The sequence below is a fragment of the Plecotus auritus genome (assembly GCF_963455305.1).
Source record: "Plecotus auritus genome assembly, chromosome: 4".
Taxonomy (NCBI): domain Eukaryota; kingdom Metazoa; phylum Chordata; class Mammalia; order Chiroptera; family Vespertilionidae; genus Plecotus; species Plecotus auritus.
This window is the reverse complement of record NC_137775.1, coordinates 70,405,503-70,420,033: the sequence shown is the minus strand read 5'-3', so window position 1 is coordinate 70,420,033 and position 14,531 is coordinate 70,405,503. Positions and strand designations below refer to the sequence as shown.

At 37.5% G+C, this 14,531-nt stretch overlaps 1 protein-coding gene across 5 annotated transcripts in view; it reads left to right on the top strand.

The window, feature by feature from the left end:
- The window catches only part of FAM135A (family with sequence similarity 135 member A), a 108,490-nt gene that overhangs the window by 41,948 nt on the left and 52,011 nt on the right, over positions 1-14,531 (top strand). For 3 of the 5 annotated variants that reach the window (XM_080665317.1, XM_080665316.1, XM_080665318.1), the window contains 6 exons: positions 1-140; positions 251-321; positions 647-820; positions 5,368-5,494; positions 7,156-7,309; positions 12,729-12,806. In XM_080665317.1, the coding sequence (XP_080521443.1) occupies positions 1-140; positions 251-321; positions 647-820; positions 5,368-5,494; positions 7,156-7,309; positions 12,729-12,806 (744 nt within the window). The remainder of the gene's footprint in view (positions 141-250; positions 322-646; positions 821-5,367; positions 5,495-7,155; positions 7,310-12,728; positions 12,807-14,531) is intronic. The other 2 variants (XM_080665320.1, XM_080665319.1) reach the window with 1 other exon arrangement.

Here is a 14,531-nt window from a genome sequence, read left to right as displayed (position 1 = left end):
GTATGTCTTTAGCCTTTCCAGCTTCAGTTCATGATTCTCTGATTTGCAGTAAAACATTTCAAATTCTATATAAAAATGAGGAGGTTGTTTTAAATGATGTTATGATCTTCAAAGTTAAAATGTTGTTGGATGAAAAAAAGGTAAATATCTCTTTATATATATTTAGGTAACTTTTTTATAAAGCCTCAAGGCATATTTATAACTTTCTATAAATATTTTAAAAGTATTTTGTATTATAATTTTTCTTCAGATTGAAGAAACTCTTGAGGAAATGGGTTTTCTGTTATCCTTGGATCTGCACTTTACAGATGGAGATTATTCGTAAGTAGGCAAACAAAACAATTAAAAATCCATAGTTACTCATGACTATTACCTGTTAATATTAGATTCCTCATTTACTTCTTAGAATTCAACCTTTCCCCAGTGGTTAGGCCTACTCCTTTGTGCCATGAGCTTCAGGTAGTGAAATCAGACAAGATTTTATATTGCTGTCTAATGTAAACATGATGCTTTAAAAATTATTTACATTATCAGTTTTTAAAAAATAATTAAGTAACTAAATGTTTGAATAGTTTAAACAGCTTTACAGAATATTAGCCTTTAGGAAATATTCTATACTTATATGCACATATGTTGCTTTTTCTAGGGCAGATGATCTGAATGCCTTGCAACTAATAAGTAGCCGAACATTGAAGCTGCACTTTAACATCCATAGAGGTCTTCATCATCATGTTAATGTTATGTTTGATTATTTCCACCTTTCTGTTGTGTCTGTTACAGTCCATGCATCCTTGGTTGCACTACACCAGCCACTAATAAGGTAAATTTAACCCAATACCTGGTCTTTATTAATGTAATATCTTTAATTTTTATAGTGAAAACAGATACTTTGATAAAGATAAATGAAGAACTAAGGAATTTCTAATTCATAGTTATTTAATAAATACTTTCATTTTATACTAAAATATCGAATTAATAAAATTGAAGAGCATGGGAACGTTTGATTGATAACTTGGTGTTACAGAAATATGTAGCAGTCATTGTCAGATAAACTGACCAAGAAAAATAATGCAGTCTGGAAATAACCATACAATATTGTTTAGTCTGAATTTATGTTTTCATGCAGTGCTACACTGTAATTATTCACCCTCTGGAAAAGTATGTTAATTTTTTCTTAGATTTTTTGTTTGTCTGTTGTCTGGATGGACTAATTTTATCTTCTTAAATCTATACAATACAGTAATTCTTGTTTTCTAAGTCATTAATCAATTTTAATACATCTTGACTAAATCTTTTAAAATTATTTTATGTATATCACTTTAGCTTAAAAGTGCATAAAATTCTGGATCATAATAAATGCATTAGAGAAATTATTTTTTTCTGCCCACTACCCTGGGGAGATACATTTTCTTTTATTAATGTAAGAATACAATTCAAGCTCTCATTTTTATAATAAAACATTTTCCTTATGGTAATGGGCAATTCATGGACACTTTTCAAATCAGTAATATATGAAAAGACTCCAAATTGATTGGATTTTTAAATTGTCTACTTTATAATTTCTGACCTAAATCTGATTCCAACAACTGATATTAGGGATGATGCTTAAAGGTTATGATATTAGACTAATTTGTCAGAACACTGAGTAGGTAATTTTGTAGAATTATCCTCAGAATTTGCAGAAGACCTCCACAATTTAACATATTGCCCACAAGTAAGAGCCTCCTGTGGCATATCTTTACATTGTTTTAAAAACTTAAGTGAGAACCTCTTCCATTGTGTTTTCCCATAATCTCTTTTAGAGCAGAGGGCCAGGAAGAGATCTGTTTGATGACTTGCTTTGCCTTCCTTATTCTCTAGTAAGATCTAGTTCTCTAATAAGTAACTAATGTTTGGCCATCTTTGTCTTACCTTATAAGCCTTTGAGTGTTTTTTTCTTGATTGCTTTTCTGTAAATAGAACCATGTTCTATTATATATTATTTTATCATAAACTTTCTCAAAAATTTTTAGATTTTGATTGAATTAATTAATATGTAATATGATAACTGAATGAAACTTTCTGACAAGAAAGTGGTTTTTGACATATAACTTTGAAATAAGTAGTATGTAATACTACTTTTATATGAATTGCATATTAGGTTATAATGATGAAAGTGTATTTGTTTATGAAATACATTCCTGTAGTTTTATGAATCTCTTATTTTTGTATTTTCAATAAGAATCCCTAACTAAACTAAATCTACCATTCCTTTTTCTTTATAGCACTGGCTTAGTTTTTCTTCTGAAAAATATATAGTTCATAGAGGTTAGCTCAGGTTATTAATGTTGCTTTCTAAGGCCCTGAATACATAGAGTAGCAATATTCATACTAATCCTAGTGAGTTAAATGTGTGCTTCCTCTTGTAATGCAGCAGTTTTTGCCACAGACTAGTAGGAGAAAGGGACAGCTCATCTCCTAGAGACTGTTTGCTGGAAGGAGAAGACATTTTTGGCTCAGAATCAGAAGCCAAGAGGATTAAGTGTTGGCTCTGGTTAGTAACTGGGAAAGAAAATGAGGGGCCTGCAACATCTGAGGTTCTGTTCTTTACCTAGCTGCCATGGGCCCTGATATCCCTCTCTTGCTGCTAGAATTTTGCCCTGAAAGAAGCAACATCTTTCCCTGCCTTTCTTTGCCTGTACATGAGGCTGGAGAAGGGAAGCAAGGAGAGGGTAAGGGACAGCTTTTTGCTGTTGGTGTGCTGGTATAGGGGTCATGTTAAGGGTAACATTCCTCATTATTTATGCTTCGACAAGTTTTTCCTGAAGTTTTATTATAGGTAAATTTTTTATTCTTGAAACAAAAAGAAAAAAATTTAATTTATAATATTATCCTTTTCGTTAAAACAATTTCTATGATCAAACCAACTATAGCCATTCAATCAGTTATGTAAAATTAAGTGGGGTTAAGATTTCTTTATTTGCTTGTTTTTTACATAACCTGTTTGTTATATATGAACTAGAGGCCCGATGCACGAAATTTGTGCAAGAGTAGGCCTTCCTTACCCCTGGCTGCCAGCACCAGCTTCCCTCTGGCACCTGGGACCCGGGCTTCCCTTGCAGCCCTGGCTTCCCCCGTTCTAATTAGCATATTATGCTTTTATTATTATAGATTCTTTTAAGTACAACGTTTATAACTCAATTCTCAAAAACGCATCGTAGCAAGTGGAATTTACCATTGACTTGCTCCCTTCTTTACTGGGGATTTTGATTTTGCAGATGAAGGCTATTCTCAGCTTATGGCAAAACTGATTTACTTTCCTGTCTTTTCCCTTTTTTCACATTGCCAAATAGTCCATATGCTTTGGCCTGTGTATGATTAGCCAGTACTTTATCTCAAATAATATTGTGTATGATTTTTAAACTTTCAAACAGGATAGACTTCTTATTCTATAGAATTTTATATATGAAATGTAATGTTAATACTAGCAACAGTGGTTCATATAATATACTAGAGGCCTGGTGCACGAAATTCGTGCACGGTGGGTTTGTGTCCCTCAGCCCAGCCTGCACCCTCTCCAATCTGGGACCCCTCGAGGGATGTCCAACTGCCCGTTTAGGCCCGATCCCACCTAAACGGGCAGTCGGACATCCCTCTCACAATCCAGGACTGCTGGCTCCCAACTGCTTGCCTGCCTGCCTGCCTTCCTGATTGCCCCTAAGTGCTTCTGCCTGCCAGCCTGATCACCCCCTAACCACTCCCCTGCCAGCCTGATTGATGCCTAATTGCTCCCCTGCCAGCCTGTTTGCCCCTAACTGCCTTCCCCTGCAGGCCTCGTCACCCCTAACTGCCCTCCCCTGCAGGCCTGGTCACCCCTAACTGCCCTCCCCTGCAGGCCTGGTACCCCCCAACTGCTCTCCCCTGCAGGCCTGAGTCCCCCGCAACTGCCCTTCTCTGCAGACCCAGTCACCCCCAACTTCCCTGCTCTGCCGGCCAGGTCACTCCGAACTGCCCTCCCCTGCAGGCTTGATTGCCCACAACTGCCCTCCCTTGCAGGCCTGGCCCCTCCCAATTGCCCTCCCCTGCTGGCCATCTTGTGGCGACCTTCTTGTGTCCACATGGGGGCAGGATCTTTGACCACATGGGGGCATCCATCTTGTGTGTTGGGAGTGATGGTCAGTTTGCGTATTACTCTTTCATTAGATTGGATAGAGGCCTGGTGCATGTGTGGGGGCCAGGTGGTTTGCCCTGAAAGGTGTCCCGGATCAGGGTAGGGGTTCCCTTGGGATGTGGGGCGGCCTGGGCGAGGGGCCTGTGGTGGTTTGCAGGCCGGCCACGCCCCCTGGTGACCCAAGCGGAGGCCCTGGTATCGGGGGTTTATTTATCTTCTACAAGTGAAACTTTGTAGCCTGGAGCAGAGCCAAGCCTTCTGCTTGTTCCACGGTGGCAGCCATTTCTATTGGGATTTATGTATCTTCTATAATTGAAACTTTGTATCCTTAAGCAGAGGCCTGGGCCGGAGAGGGCTGCAGAAGCTTGGCTTCCTCCATCACTGGGGGCAACCCTAGCCTCCTGCTCTTTCCAGCTCTGTGGCTGCCGCCATTTCTGTTTGGGTTTATGTATCTTCTATCATTGAAACTTTGTAGCCTTGAGTGGAGGCCTAGGCCGGCAAGGGTAGGCGGAAAGCTTGGCTTCCTCCATTGCCAGAGTAACCCAAGCCTCCCTCCTGCTCTCTGTGGCTGTAGCCATCTTGGTTGGGTTTATTTGCATATTCGCTCCTGATTGGCTTGTGGGTGTAGCGGAGTGATGGTTAATTTGCATATTGCTCTTTTATTAGATAGGATGGTTGAGATGGTGCCCTGAAGCACATATAAAGAATATCTTAATAGAGTTCATAGCCTTTTAGTGAAGAAAGAAAATATCTTTTTTTGAGAAATAGAGGCAACAAATAAATTTAGTAATTTCCCTACATTTAATGTGGGCGCTCTCTACTTCTCTATATAGTGTCCATATTTGATTAAGTGTTAACTTTATAAAGTTGGTAACCAGTTCTGACAGATCATTATTTCCAAATTAAAGCTTGACCCTCATTTGTCATTTAGCTACTCTGGATCCCATTGTTTTATCTTTGGGATCCTTTGAGGCTCCCTGAAGCCCAGTTATAAAGAAGTAATCTCAAGCATCTCATCTTATTTTTTAAAAATATATATTCATTGTGTCTTTTCATAATAATTCAAATTACTAAAGCAAAATTACTTTGGAATATTTAGAAATCATAAACTTGCAAAACCCTTGCTTTTTATTCTATTCCTGTAAGACTTTTCTTTTTAAATATTTAACTTATCTTTCAAGTAGACTATTGTGACCATAATGTACTTATTCTTCCAGCTTTCCTCGACCTGTGAAGACTACTTGGTTAAATAGAAATGCACCAGCACAAAACAGAGATTCTGTGATTCCAACTCTTGAAAGTGTGGTCTTTGGTATTAACTACACAAAACAGCTATCACCAGATGTAAGAACTGATATGTTTATAGATTCTTTCTTCCTTCTTATTTCAAATGAGATGTTTCTTTAATGTTTATCTGTGAATGTGATATTTCTTTTATATTAATATTTTGAGCCCAACAACTTATAGACCTAATTAAATATGATTCTAACAAATTGGTTGGTTCCAGTTGTTTATTTTGAAATTTTAACTGTATACTTAAAGGTTTTACCAAATTTAATAGATAGAGATTTTTGCCTTTTTAAACTTGTTACTGGCACTTCTTGCTCTCTTAACAGAACTGGTAGAATCATCCCAAAAGTGCCTGTAAAGAACATTTGGCAAAGTTAGACCCAACTTGCAGTAGTACAAGTATAGCCATTACTCCTCTGAAAGGAAAAGGGAATCTATATATATAAAAGGCTAAGTGTCTTTCTGACCAGTAGCTATGACGCGCACTGACCACCTGGGGGCAGATGCTCAACACAGGAGCTGCCATGACACGCACTGGCCATTTAAAAATAAATGGCACCACGGACCTGGCACCAACAAACCAACACTCGGCTTCCCCCAAGTGGGACATAGGCCCTGCCACCACCCTGGAGCAACAACCCACCAAATCACAGCCAACGCTACCAAGACCCCATGGCGCAAAATGCAGCCCACAGTAATGACATCACATAGCAACACCCGGCTTCCTCTCCCTAGCAATTAGTCTCCTTGGAGTTTCTTCAGCCCAGGAACACTACTTGCTTTATACCCAGGTGCAAATATTTTACACTTTAACCAAATGTTTATGTGCCTCATTTCATTTGATCCTCACAGAACTCCTGGAGTTAGGCAGATAGGAGACTCAGTAGGATCCTATTTTCTTTTCATTAGCTGGAAAACAGAGATTTAGAAAGTTTAGAAACTTGACCCAACTGAAAAGAAGTAAGAAATGGTGGAACTTGAAAATAACTTCAGGTTTTCTCACTGTGCAGAATATAGTCAAACACTGCTACAGTTAAATATTTTACCCTTTGTTCTCCCTGAGTGATCTACAATAATAATCTGCTTCATGTTGGTATTTACTGCTATTTGCTGACATTTACCTGAAAGAGAAGTTGGGGTGCTTCACGGGGCTGGAAAAGTTTAGCCACATCAGAAAGCAGGTCTAATTAAGCAAGTTTATTCTATACATATAAAAGGCTAAGTTGACTCACGCATGCATGATACATAGAAAGCTCTCGCTGGCGCCAATCTCACGCGTGTGTTTCAATCTGTCGTCGATCGTGAATTTGGTTGACACTTCTATTATACAGAAAGGGCGAATAGCAATATTAAAATATTTCTTCTAATTAATTTCCTTTCAATGTGCACGAATCCGTGCACCAGGACACTACTTATACTATAAAAGCAGAGTGTCTGTCCCTCAGTCCAAATGTAATTTGAACCTCAAATTTTTAAAAAACTCATAATCTGCTTGTTTTAAAAATCTGTCACTGAAATTGCTAGAGTTGCATTTCATGTTTAAATTGCTTGTATTAAGAGCAACTCCCAAAAATATTGCCAGATTTCTTATGTTTTAGAAAAGCTGTAATTAGTAAATGCTTAAGGTTTTTATTTCATTTCTCTTAAGTTTCAAGTGTAACATTTTTATATTTTGGTTACTAACCCTCTATATCCCAAATCTATTCTTTATTTAGGGTTGCAGCTTTATTATTGCAGACTCCTTCCTACATCATGCTTATCATTTTCATTATACACTTTGTGCCACTTTGCTGCTAGCCTTCAAGGGATTGCACAGCTACTTCATCACGGTAACAGAAGAGATTCCCTCTTGTCAGAAACTAGAACTAGGTATGTTAAAGTAGTCAGACCTATCTTATAGTCAAGTAATTTTCTTCATTCTCATATTACTAGTTATCAGCTTTGACATAGTTTTTCTATACTAAAACTATAATGTTAAGTGCTTCACTTTTCCTTCTCTCAGTTCCATCTTTCTCCACCTTTGGTAATTACTTTCTGCAATTTATGATATTGAGAACTAACTTCTTGGTGCTAAGTTTGAAATGGGTCTTTTGATAGATTTTTTATAAAAGCATATGTTCATATACTACTTCAACTATAATCAGAAAGTATACTGGAAAGCAAATGTAATTATAGAATCATGGGAACATAAACTCATATTTCCAAATATTTAAAAATAGAAGAGGAGTATAGGTACTTGGGACATTTTTATATACATTTGGTTTTAAGTGACCTCAGATCTTATTTCTTTCATTTCATTTCAGAAAAAAATTAAACTTTAATTTTAATCAACAATAATATCTGCATATATGTTACAGTAGATGATAAAAAAAAATCATATTGCCTTGCCCAGCTGGTTGAGCATCTACCCATGAACCAGGAGGTCACATTTCGATTCCCGCTCAGGGCACATGCTCAGGTTGTGGGCTCAATCCTCAGTAGGGGGTGTACAGGAGGCAGCCAATCAATGATTCTCTCTGATTACTGATAGTTCTCTTTCTCTCTCTCTCTCTCTCTCTCTCTCCTCTCCCCCACCCCTCCCTTCCTCTCTCAATAAAATAAATTTTAAAAAATCATATTACCTTAACTTCGTATGTCCTTTGTAGTTTGCAAAATTCTTGTACATATATAATTTCACAAAGGACAAATTATTGCGATTAGCAGAAATAAGTTTTTATTTAGACTTTCAATGATAGTTTTTTTTATAAGATTTTATTTTAAAATGTCAGCTTATAGCTCACCATAAAAGCACATTTTAGTGATCTGAGTAAATTATTTTTAATATATATATTTTTTATTGATTTCAGAGAGGAAGGGAGAGAGAGAGATAGAAACATCAATGATGAGAGAGAATCATTGATCGGCTGCCTCCTGCACGCCCCCTACTGGGGATCGAGCCCACAACCCGGGCATGTGCCCTTGACCAGAATGGAACCTGGGACCTTTTGGTCCATAGGCCAATACTCTATACACTGAGGCAAACCAGCTAGGGCCTGAGTAAATTATTTTTATTTTACATTTGAATAAATCAGAAATTACATTTTAAATCTTACTTAAATTTTTCAATGTTCTTTGTTTATTTCTTTTGTTACTCAAGAATCTCAATCTTTTAATAATATTGATGCACTTAAAAATAGTCACTGTTATTGAAAATAATTCTTGTGTTTGAGACTAATTAGCCTATTTTTATAATTGCCTATTTGAGAATGCAAAAGAACTATAAGAAAGTATAATAATTTGTACCTTACTTAAATTCAGCTGTCAGAAAATGCTGGATATTGTGCCATTCCCTATCATCAACTACTCTAGAGGCTTTGATTAATTCCATTAGTTCAAATCAAACTTTTTTAACTTAAAAAGAAGCAGTTATCAATTGTCTCTTTAGGATATTTGATGCAAAAATCCAATGTATACACAGAAACACAACCAATAGGAATGTGTGTTTGTTCTTTTTTGCTCATGTGTTCTTTCTAAAGATAAAAATGGAAGTGTCAAAGCCTTTTGATTACTGTCCTCTGAAATTTTCTTTTTCCTTACTATTATTTCCTGTACTTTGAATCTTTCTATTTCCCTTAGGAAAATCCTATAAGAGACTATTGCTTAAAATACAAACTTTTTAAAAGGAAAGGATTGTTTGTAGAATAGATGAATTTAGGCTATCACTTATCCTCAATTGATGGAAAAATTATGGTGCATATATTTTTTAACTTGGTTCTTTGGAACTCAGACATATTTTCTTAGGAGAATCCTCCTATCTAATAAAAGAGTAATATGCAAATTAACCCTCACTCTGCTATACCCACCAGCCACGCCCACCAGCCAATCAGAGCAAATATGCAAATAAACCCAACCAAGATGGCTACGGCCACAGAGAGCAGGAGGGAGGCTTGGGTTTCCCTGGCAATGGAGGAAGCCAAGCTTCTGCCTGCCCTTGCTGGCCTAGGCCTCCACTCAAGGCTACAAAGTTTCAATGATAGAAGATACATAAACCCAAACAGAAATGGCACAAGCCACGGAGCTGGAAAGAGCAGGAGGCTAGGGTTGCCCCCGGCGATGGAGGAAGCCAAGCTTTCCGCACACCCTGGCCAGCCCAGGCCTCTGCTTAAGGCTACAAAGTTTCAATTATAGAAGATACATAAATCCCAACAGAAATGGCTGCCGCCACGGAGGAAGCAGAAGGCTTGGCTCCGCTCCAGGCTACAAAGTTTCAATTGTAGAAGATAAATACACCCCAGATACCAGGGCCTCCGCTTGGGTCGCCGGAGGGCGTGGCTGGCCTGCAAACCACCACAGGCCCCTCGCCCAGGCCACCTCACGCCCCAAGGGAAGCCCCACCCTGATCCGGGACACCCTTCAGGGCAAACCAGCTGTCCCCCACCCGTGCACCAGGCCTCTATCCTATCTAATAAAAGAGTAATATGCAGATTGACCATCACTCCAACATACAAGATGGCTGCCCCCATGTGGTCAAAGATCCTGCCCCCATGTGGATACAAGATGGCCACCACAAGATGGCCAGCAAGGGAGGGCAGTTGGGAGGGACCAGGCCTGCAAGGGAGGGCAGTTGTGGGAGATCAGGCCAGCAGGGGAGGGCAGTTGGGAGGGACCAGGCCTGCAAGGGAGGGCAGTTGGGGGTGATCAAGCCTGCAGGGGAGGGCAGTTAGGGGTGACCAGGCCAGCAGAGGAGGGAAGTTGGGGGCGACCGGGCCTGCAGGGAAGGGCAGTTGGGAGGGATCAGACCTGCAGTGGGGGGGCAGTTAGGGGCAAACAGGCTGGCAGAGGAGCAGTTAGGTATCAATCAGGTTGGCAGGGGAGTGGTTAGGGGTGATCAGGCTGGCAGGCAGAAGGGGTTAGGGGCAATCAAGAAGGCAAGCAGGTGAGCAGTTGGGAGCCAGCAGTCCTGGATTGTGAGAGGGATGTCCGACTGCCCGTTTAGGTGGGATCGGGCCTAAATGGGCAGTTGGACATCCCTCGAGGGGTCCCAGATTGGAGAGGGTGCAGGCTGGGCTGTGGGACACACACACACACACACACACACACTAATTTCATGCACCAGGCCTCTAGTTATATAATAAATTTTGGTTAATTTAGATTTAATGACCAGACCACAAAATTATTAAACCACAATATTAATTAAGGACAGTACTACATACCTGAAAAGTAGTGTTATAAAAAGTAGTGGCATGAAACTTAGAAGCTGTGTGTAATGCTATTTCTACAAGAAAATTTGTTAATAGTTTTGATGTAGAATTTATGGAGGCATTAGCTTGTAGTGCTGAAGAGTACATGTTTGGAGCCATTTCTGTTACTTACTAGCTTTGAGACTGTATATACAAAGCGAATTCCATTCTAAAGAAGGAGGGGAAATTAAAGGGAACCAGATATGGTGCATGAGTCTGGCAGGAAAGATGAGAACATCCAAAAGATAGAGGGTGTAAAGCAGCTCTAGGAGTAAGATTTCTTAATGGTATAATTCCCTTGGGCTTTTTATGACTACCTAATGTGTCAGATGCTGAGGAAAGAATAGGGTCTCTGTCTTTAAAGAGCTTTGACTTCTCCCCTTCCCTTAATTAGTAATCAGTTCAGTATAGGGACGAATGAGAGAGAAGCTCTCCCGCAAGATGGCGCTTCTTGTGGTTTTAATGTAGAGTCATATACAAGATGGGCCTATATATGCTTGTATAAGGAAGATGTCTGTGAGCATTTAATTTTCAAATAGGTTTATATTTGTGAATGAAATGACACATGAACCACATTTTAACTTAAAAAAAATATTCCTCTAAAAGAAAGTGATGTTTAAAGAAATCAAGCATCTCTTTTCAAAGGCAAAGATTTATTTCAAATACATTAGACAGTATTAGCACTTTATTGCTAAGTTGTTACTCTAACTTCAGTGTGATCATTTATTTCTAAGGCTTTTAAGTTTCTCTCAGGTAACTGCTTTTTTTTGTCCTATATGTTACTTTGGGCTTCTAAATGCAATGTAGAAAATTTCATAATTAAAAGAGCCCTTATATTTATTTAATTTCAACTTTATTCCAAATTATATGCTTAATATATTTTATAAAAAAATAAAATTCTAAAGCAAACCCAGACTTTAATTTTAATAATTAAATAATAGTAATAGAATAAAATTATTACTACCTTATTCATCTATTTACTCAAATATATTTGTTGAATGAGTGAATGATTGAATAAATAAAACAGCATAATACAGTTTTTGTTGTTACTTGAAAAGTTTATAGGCATCAATACATAGCTTATAGCAGTTTCCTAGGGATTTTTAAAGTCAAGACTCATCTTCAATAAATATTTATTGGTAATACTTTGTATTATTCTTAAACTTTTCATTACTATTTATATTTTCTATTTATTTTGACTTAGTTTATTAGTGTATTCTTGAATGCATCTTCTAGGCGAACCTCTAAAATACTATCAACTATTCAAAATAAACCGCATATTCTTAGCTATTAATATTGATGTTATTTATTTTTATTCTACCAAAATTAAATTATAGGCACTAGATAATACATCCTTAAAACACTGTTGACTAAACATCATCATATTCACCAGTTTTAATAAGTGGACTTAAAGTAGTTCTTGATTAAAGGATTTATTTTATTTCCTTCTACTATTTAGCATTTTTCTTGAGTTTTCAAATAAATATATGTAAAAGTCTTAAACTTCACCATGCTTTGAAAAATATATCTAAACTCTGCTTTGCCTTTTAAAATATGCCTTGAATTCCTTTCTGCTTTTGCCTTTTTATTTTCTCCTAGATGAATGATGTACATTTTTTTGATGGCATATAGTTATATATTGGTTTGGTGCCAGGAGCTCCTACTAAAAATGGGAGTCACAAGTTCTAGAATCTAGGCTTTGGCAAGTGTTGTTCTGGGCTCCAATATCTACACTTGTAAAAGCAAGGGTTTGACTTAGTTGATCTCTGAGATCACTGCCATTTCTAAAATTCTGAGTCTAAGAAATTAAAACATGAAAATATTGATTATGAAATGTTGAGTGGCACATACATTTAAATAGGAAAGAGAACAGTAATATAAACTTGAATGTACATCATTTGTAATTCTAATAAGCTAATTAACTAACTCAAAGATTCTGCTTCAGAATTCTAATCTAACTGCATTATCAGATCAATTCTAAGTCTATTAATAACAACTTTGGAAATTCTAATAAATTTTGTTGTAAAAGGAGTATAGTAACTAGTGCTGTGTGCAATCCTTATAACTAGCCAAGGCCAACATGCAGGTCCTTTATGAGCGCCTTCTCAGAAGAAAACAGCCACGAACCCAGAAAGACACCTGTCTAGGTATGTTTATAAATAGGTTAAGTAAATAATCCCTTTTAATTAGTACTAAATTTTGCTTTAAATTAGTGTCAAATTTTATAAATATGTATTTATATAGTATGTTTCTACCACCGTTATTTAAGAACTTTTAGAATGTGATTTGTAGATAAGCTCTGGTTAATTTCTTAATTTGTAATATTGAAGTTTTTATTTAAAACTAGAAATGGTAAATGCAAAGATTTCTTTGGCTCTTTCCATATTCTTTTAGAATTCCCACAAATAGCACTTTTTGGAAACCATATTTATTGCCAGAATTTGTTGGTTTAATTATATTGCCTTCAATTTATCTTTAGGAACAACTGATGATAATGAAATGTGGTTTAAAAACTGAAGTTAATTTCATGCATTACAGAAATAAAGAAGAGAAACATCTTCATTATCTGGTTTTGCTTTTTGCATCAATTTGCATTTATTTTTTATTCTAAATTTAAAAAGCTAAGTACTATCAGTTAGCACCATCTAGATATGTTACATGTTGTAAAGGAAATAGTTTAATCTCCTTACTTTATTGATATATTTCTCTATATATTTTAGATTTTTGTTATTGACTAGAATTTAATTTACTATCTTTTTTACAAGCATAGTGAAAGTTTTTACTTTGAGCAGGATAGACCATTACAATTACATTTTTAAAAAGTTATGAAAGGCTATGGTAATAAAAAATAAAATAAAATCACCGTGTTTCCTAGTTTTTATGAGTATGAACAAAAGGAAATTAAGGAGCCAAAATCTTTCTTAACATTTCTCAGATGAAAACTAGCTCAGAAATACTTAAGTTGGGTCAGTTTTCACTAAAACTTAAGAGAGAAAATGATTTTCTTATCAGGAAGAAAAAACAAAGGTTGAAGATTTATTATGATCACTACTTTGGAATACAATTTTATATTCTCACTAGAGGCCCGTTGCACGAATTTGTGCACCAGTGCGGTCCCTCGGCCTGGCCTGTGGGATTGGGCTGAAACCAGCTCTCTGACATCCCTCGAGCGGTCCTGGATTGCAGGAGGACACAGGCCAGGCTGAGGGACCCCACCGGTGCACAATTAGGGCCGGGGAGAGACACTGGAGGTTGGCCGGCCAGGGAGGGACCACAGGAGGTCTCCAGGGCATGTGCAGCCCATCTCACTTAGTCCTGATTGGCTGGACCCAGGCAGCAAGCTAACCTACCATTTGGATCATCTGCCCCCTGGTGGTCAGTGCACATCATAGCGACTGGTTGACCGGTCGACTGTCTACCCCAGTCGTGGGCAAACTACGGCCCACGGGCCGGATCCGGCTGTTCTATCCGGTTCTCTTACTCTCCCCTCCGCTCCTTTACTTTGAATTTATATTAGTTCACACAAACACTCCATCCATGCTTTTGTTCCGGCCCTCCAGTCCAGTTTAAGAACCCATTGTGGCCCTCGAGTCAAAAAGTTTGCCCACCCCTGGTCTACCCCCTTGTGGTCAGTGCATGGCATAGCGAGTGGTTGAGCGGCCTTGGCATATCTTTAGCATATTATGCTTTGATTGGTTGAAATGTGCTGTGTTCTTTCAAGCAATAAAAATATACTTCTCCCCCAATAAGTTTAATAAAAATCTAAAAAAAAGAATAAGTAGTTGAACTAGAAAACATATATATATATATAATTCTCATTTAAACTATTGTAAGCCTGTCAATTTACATTTTAAATAATTTTACAGAGTGCT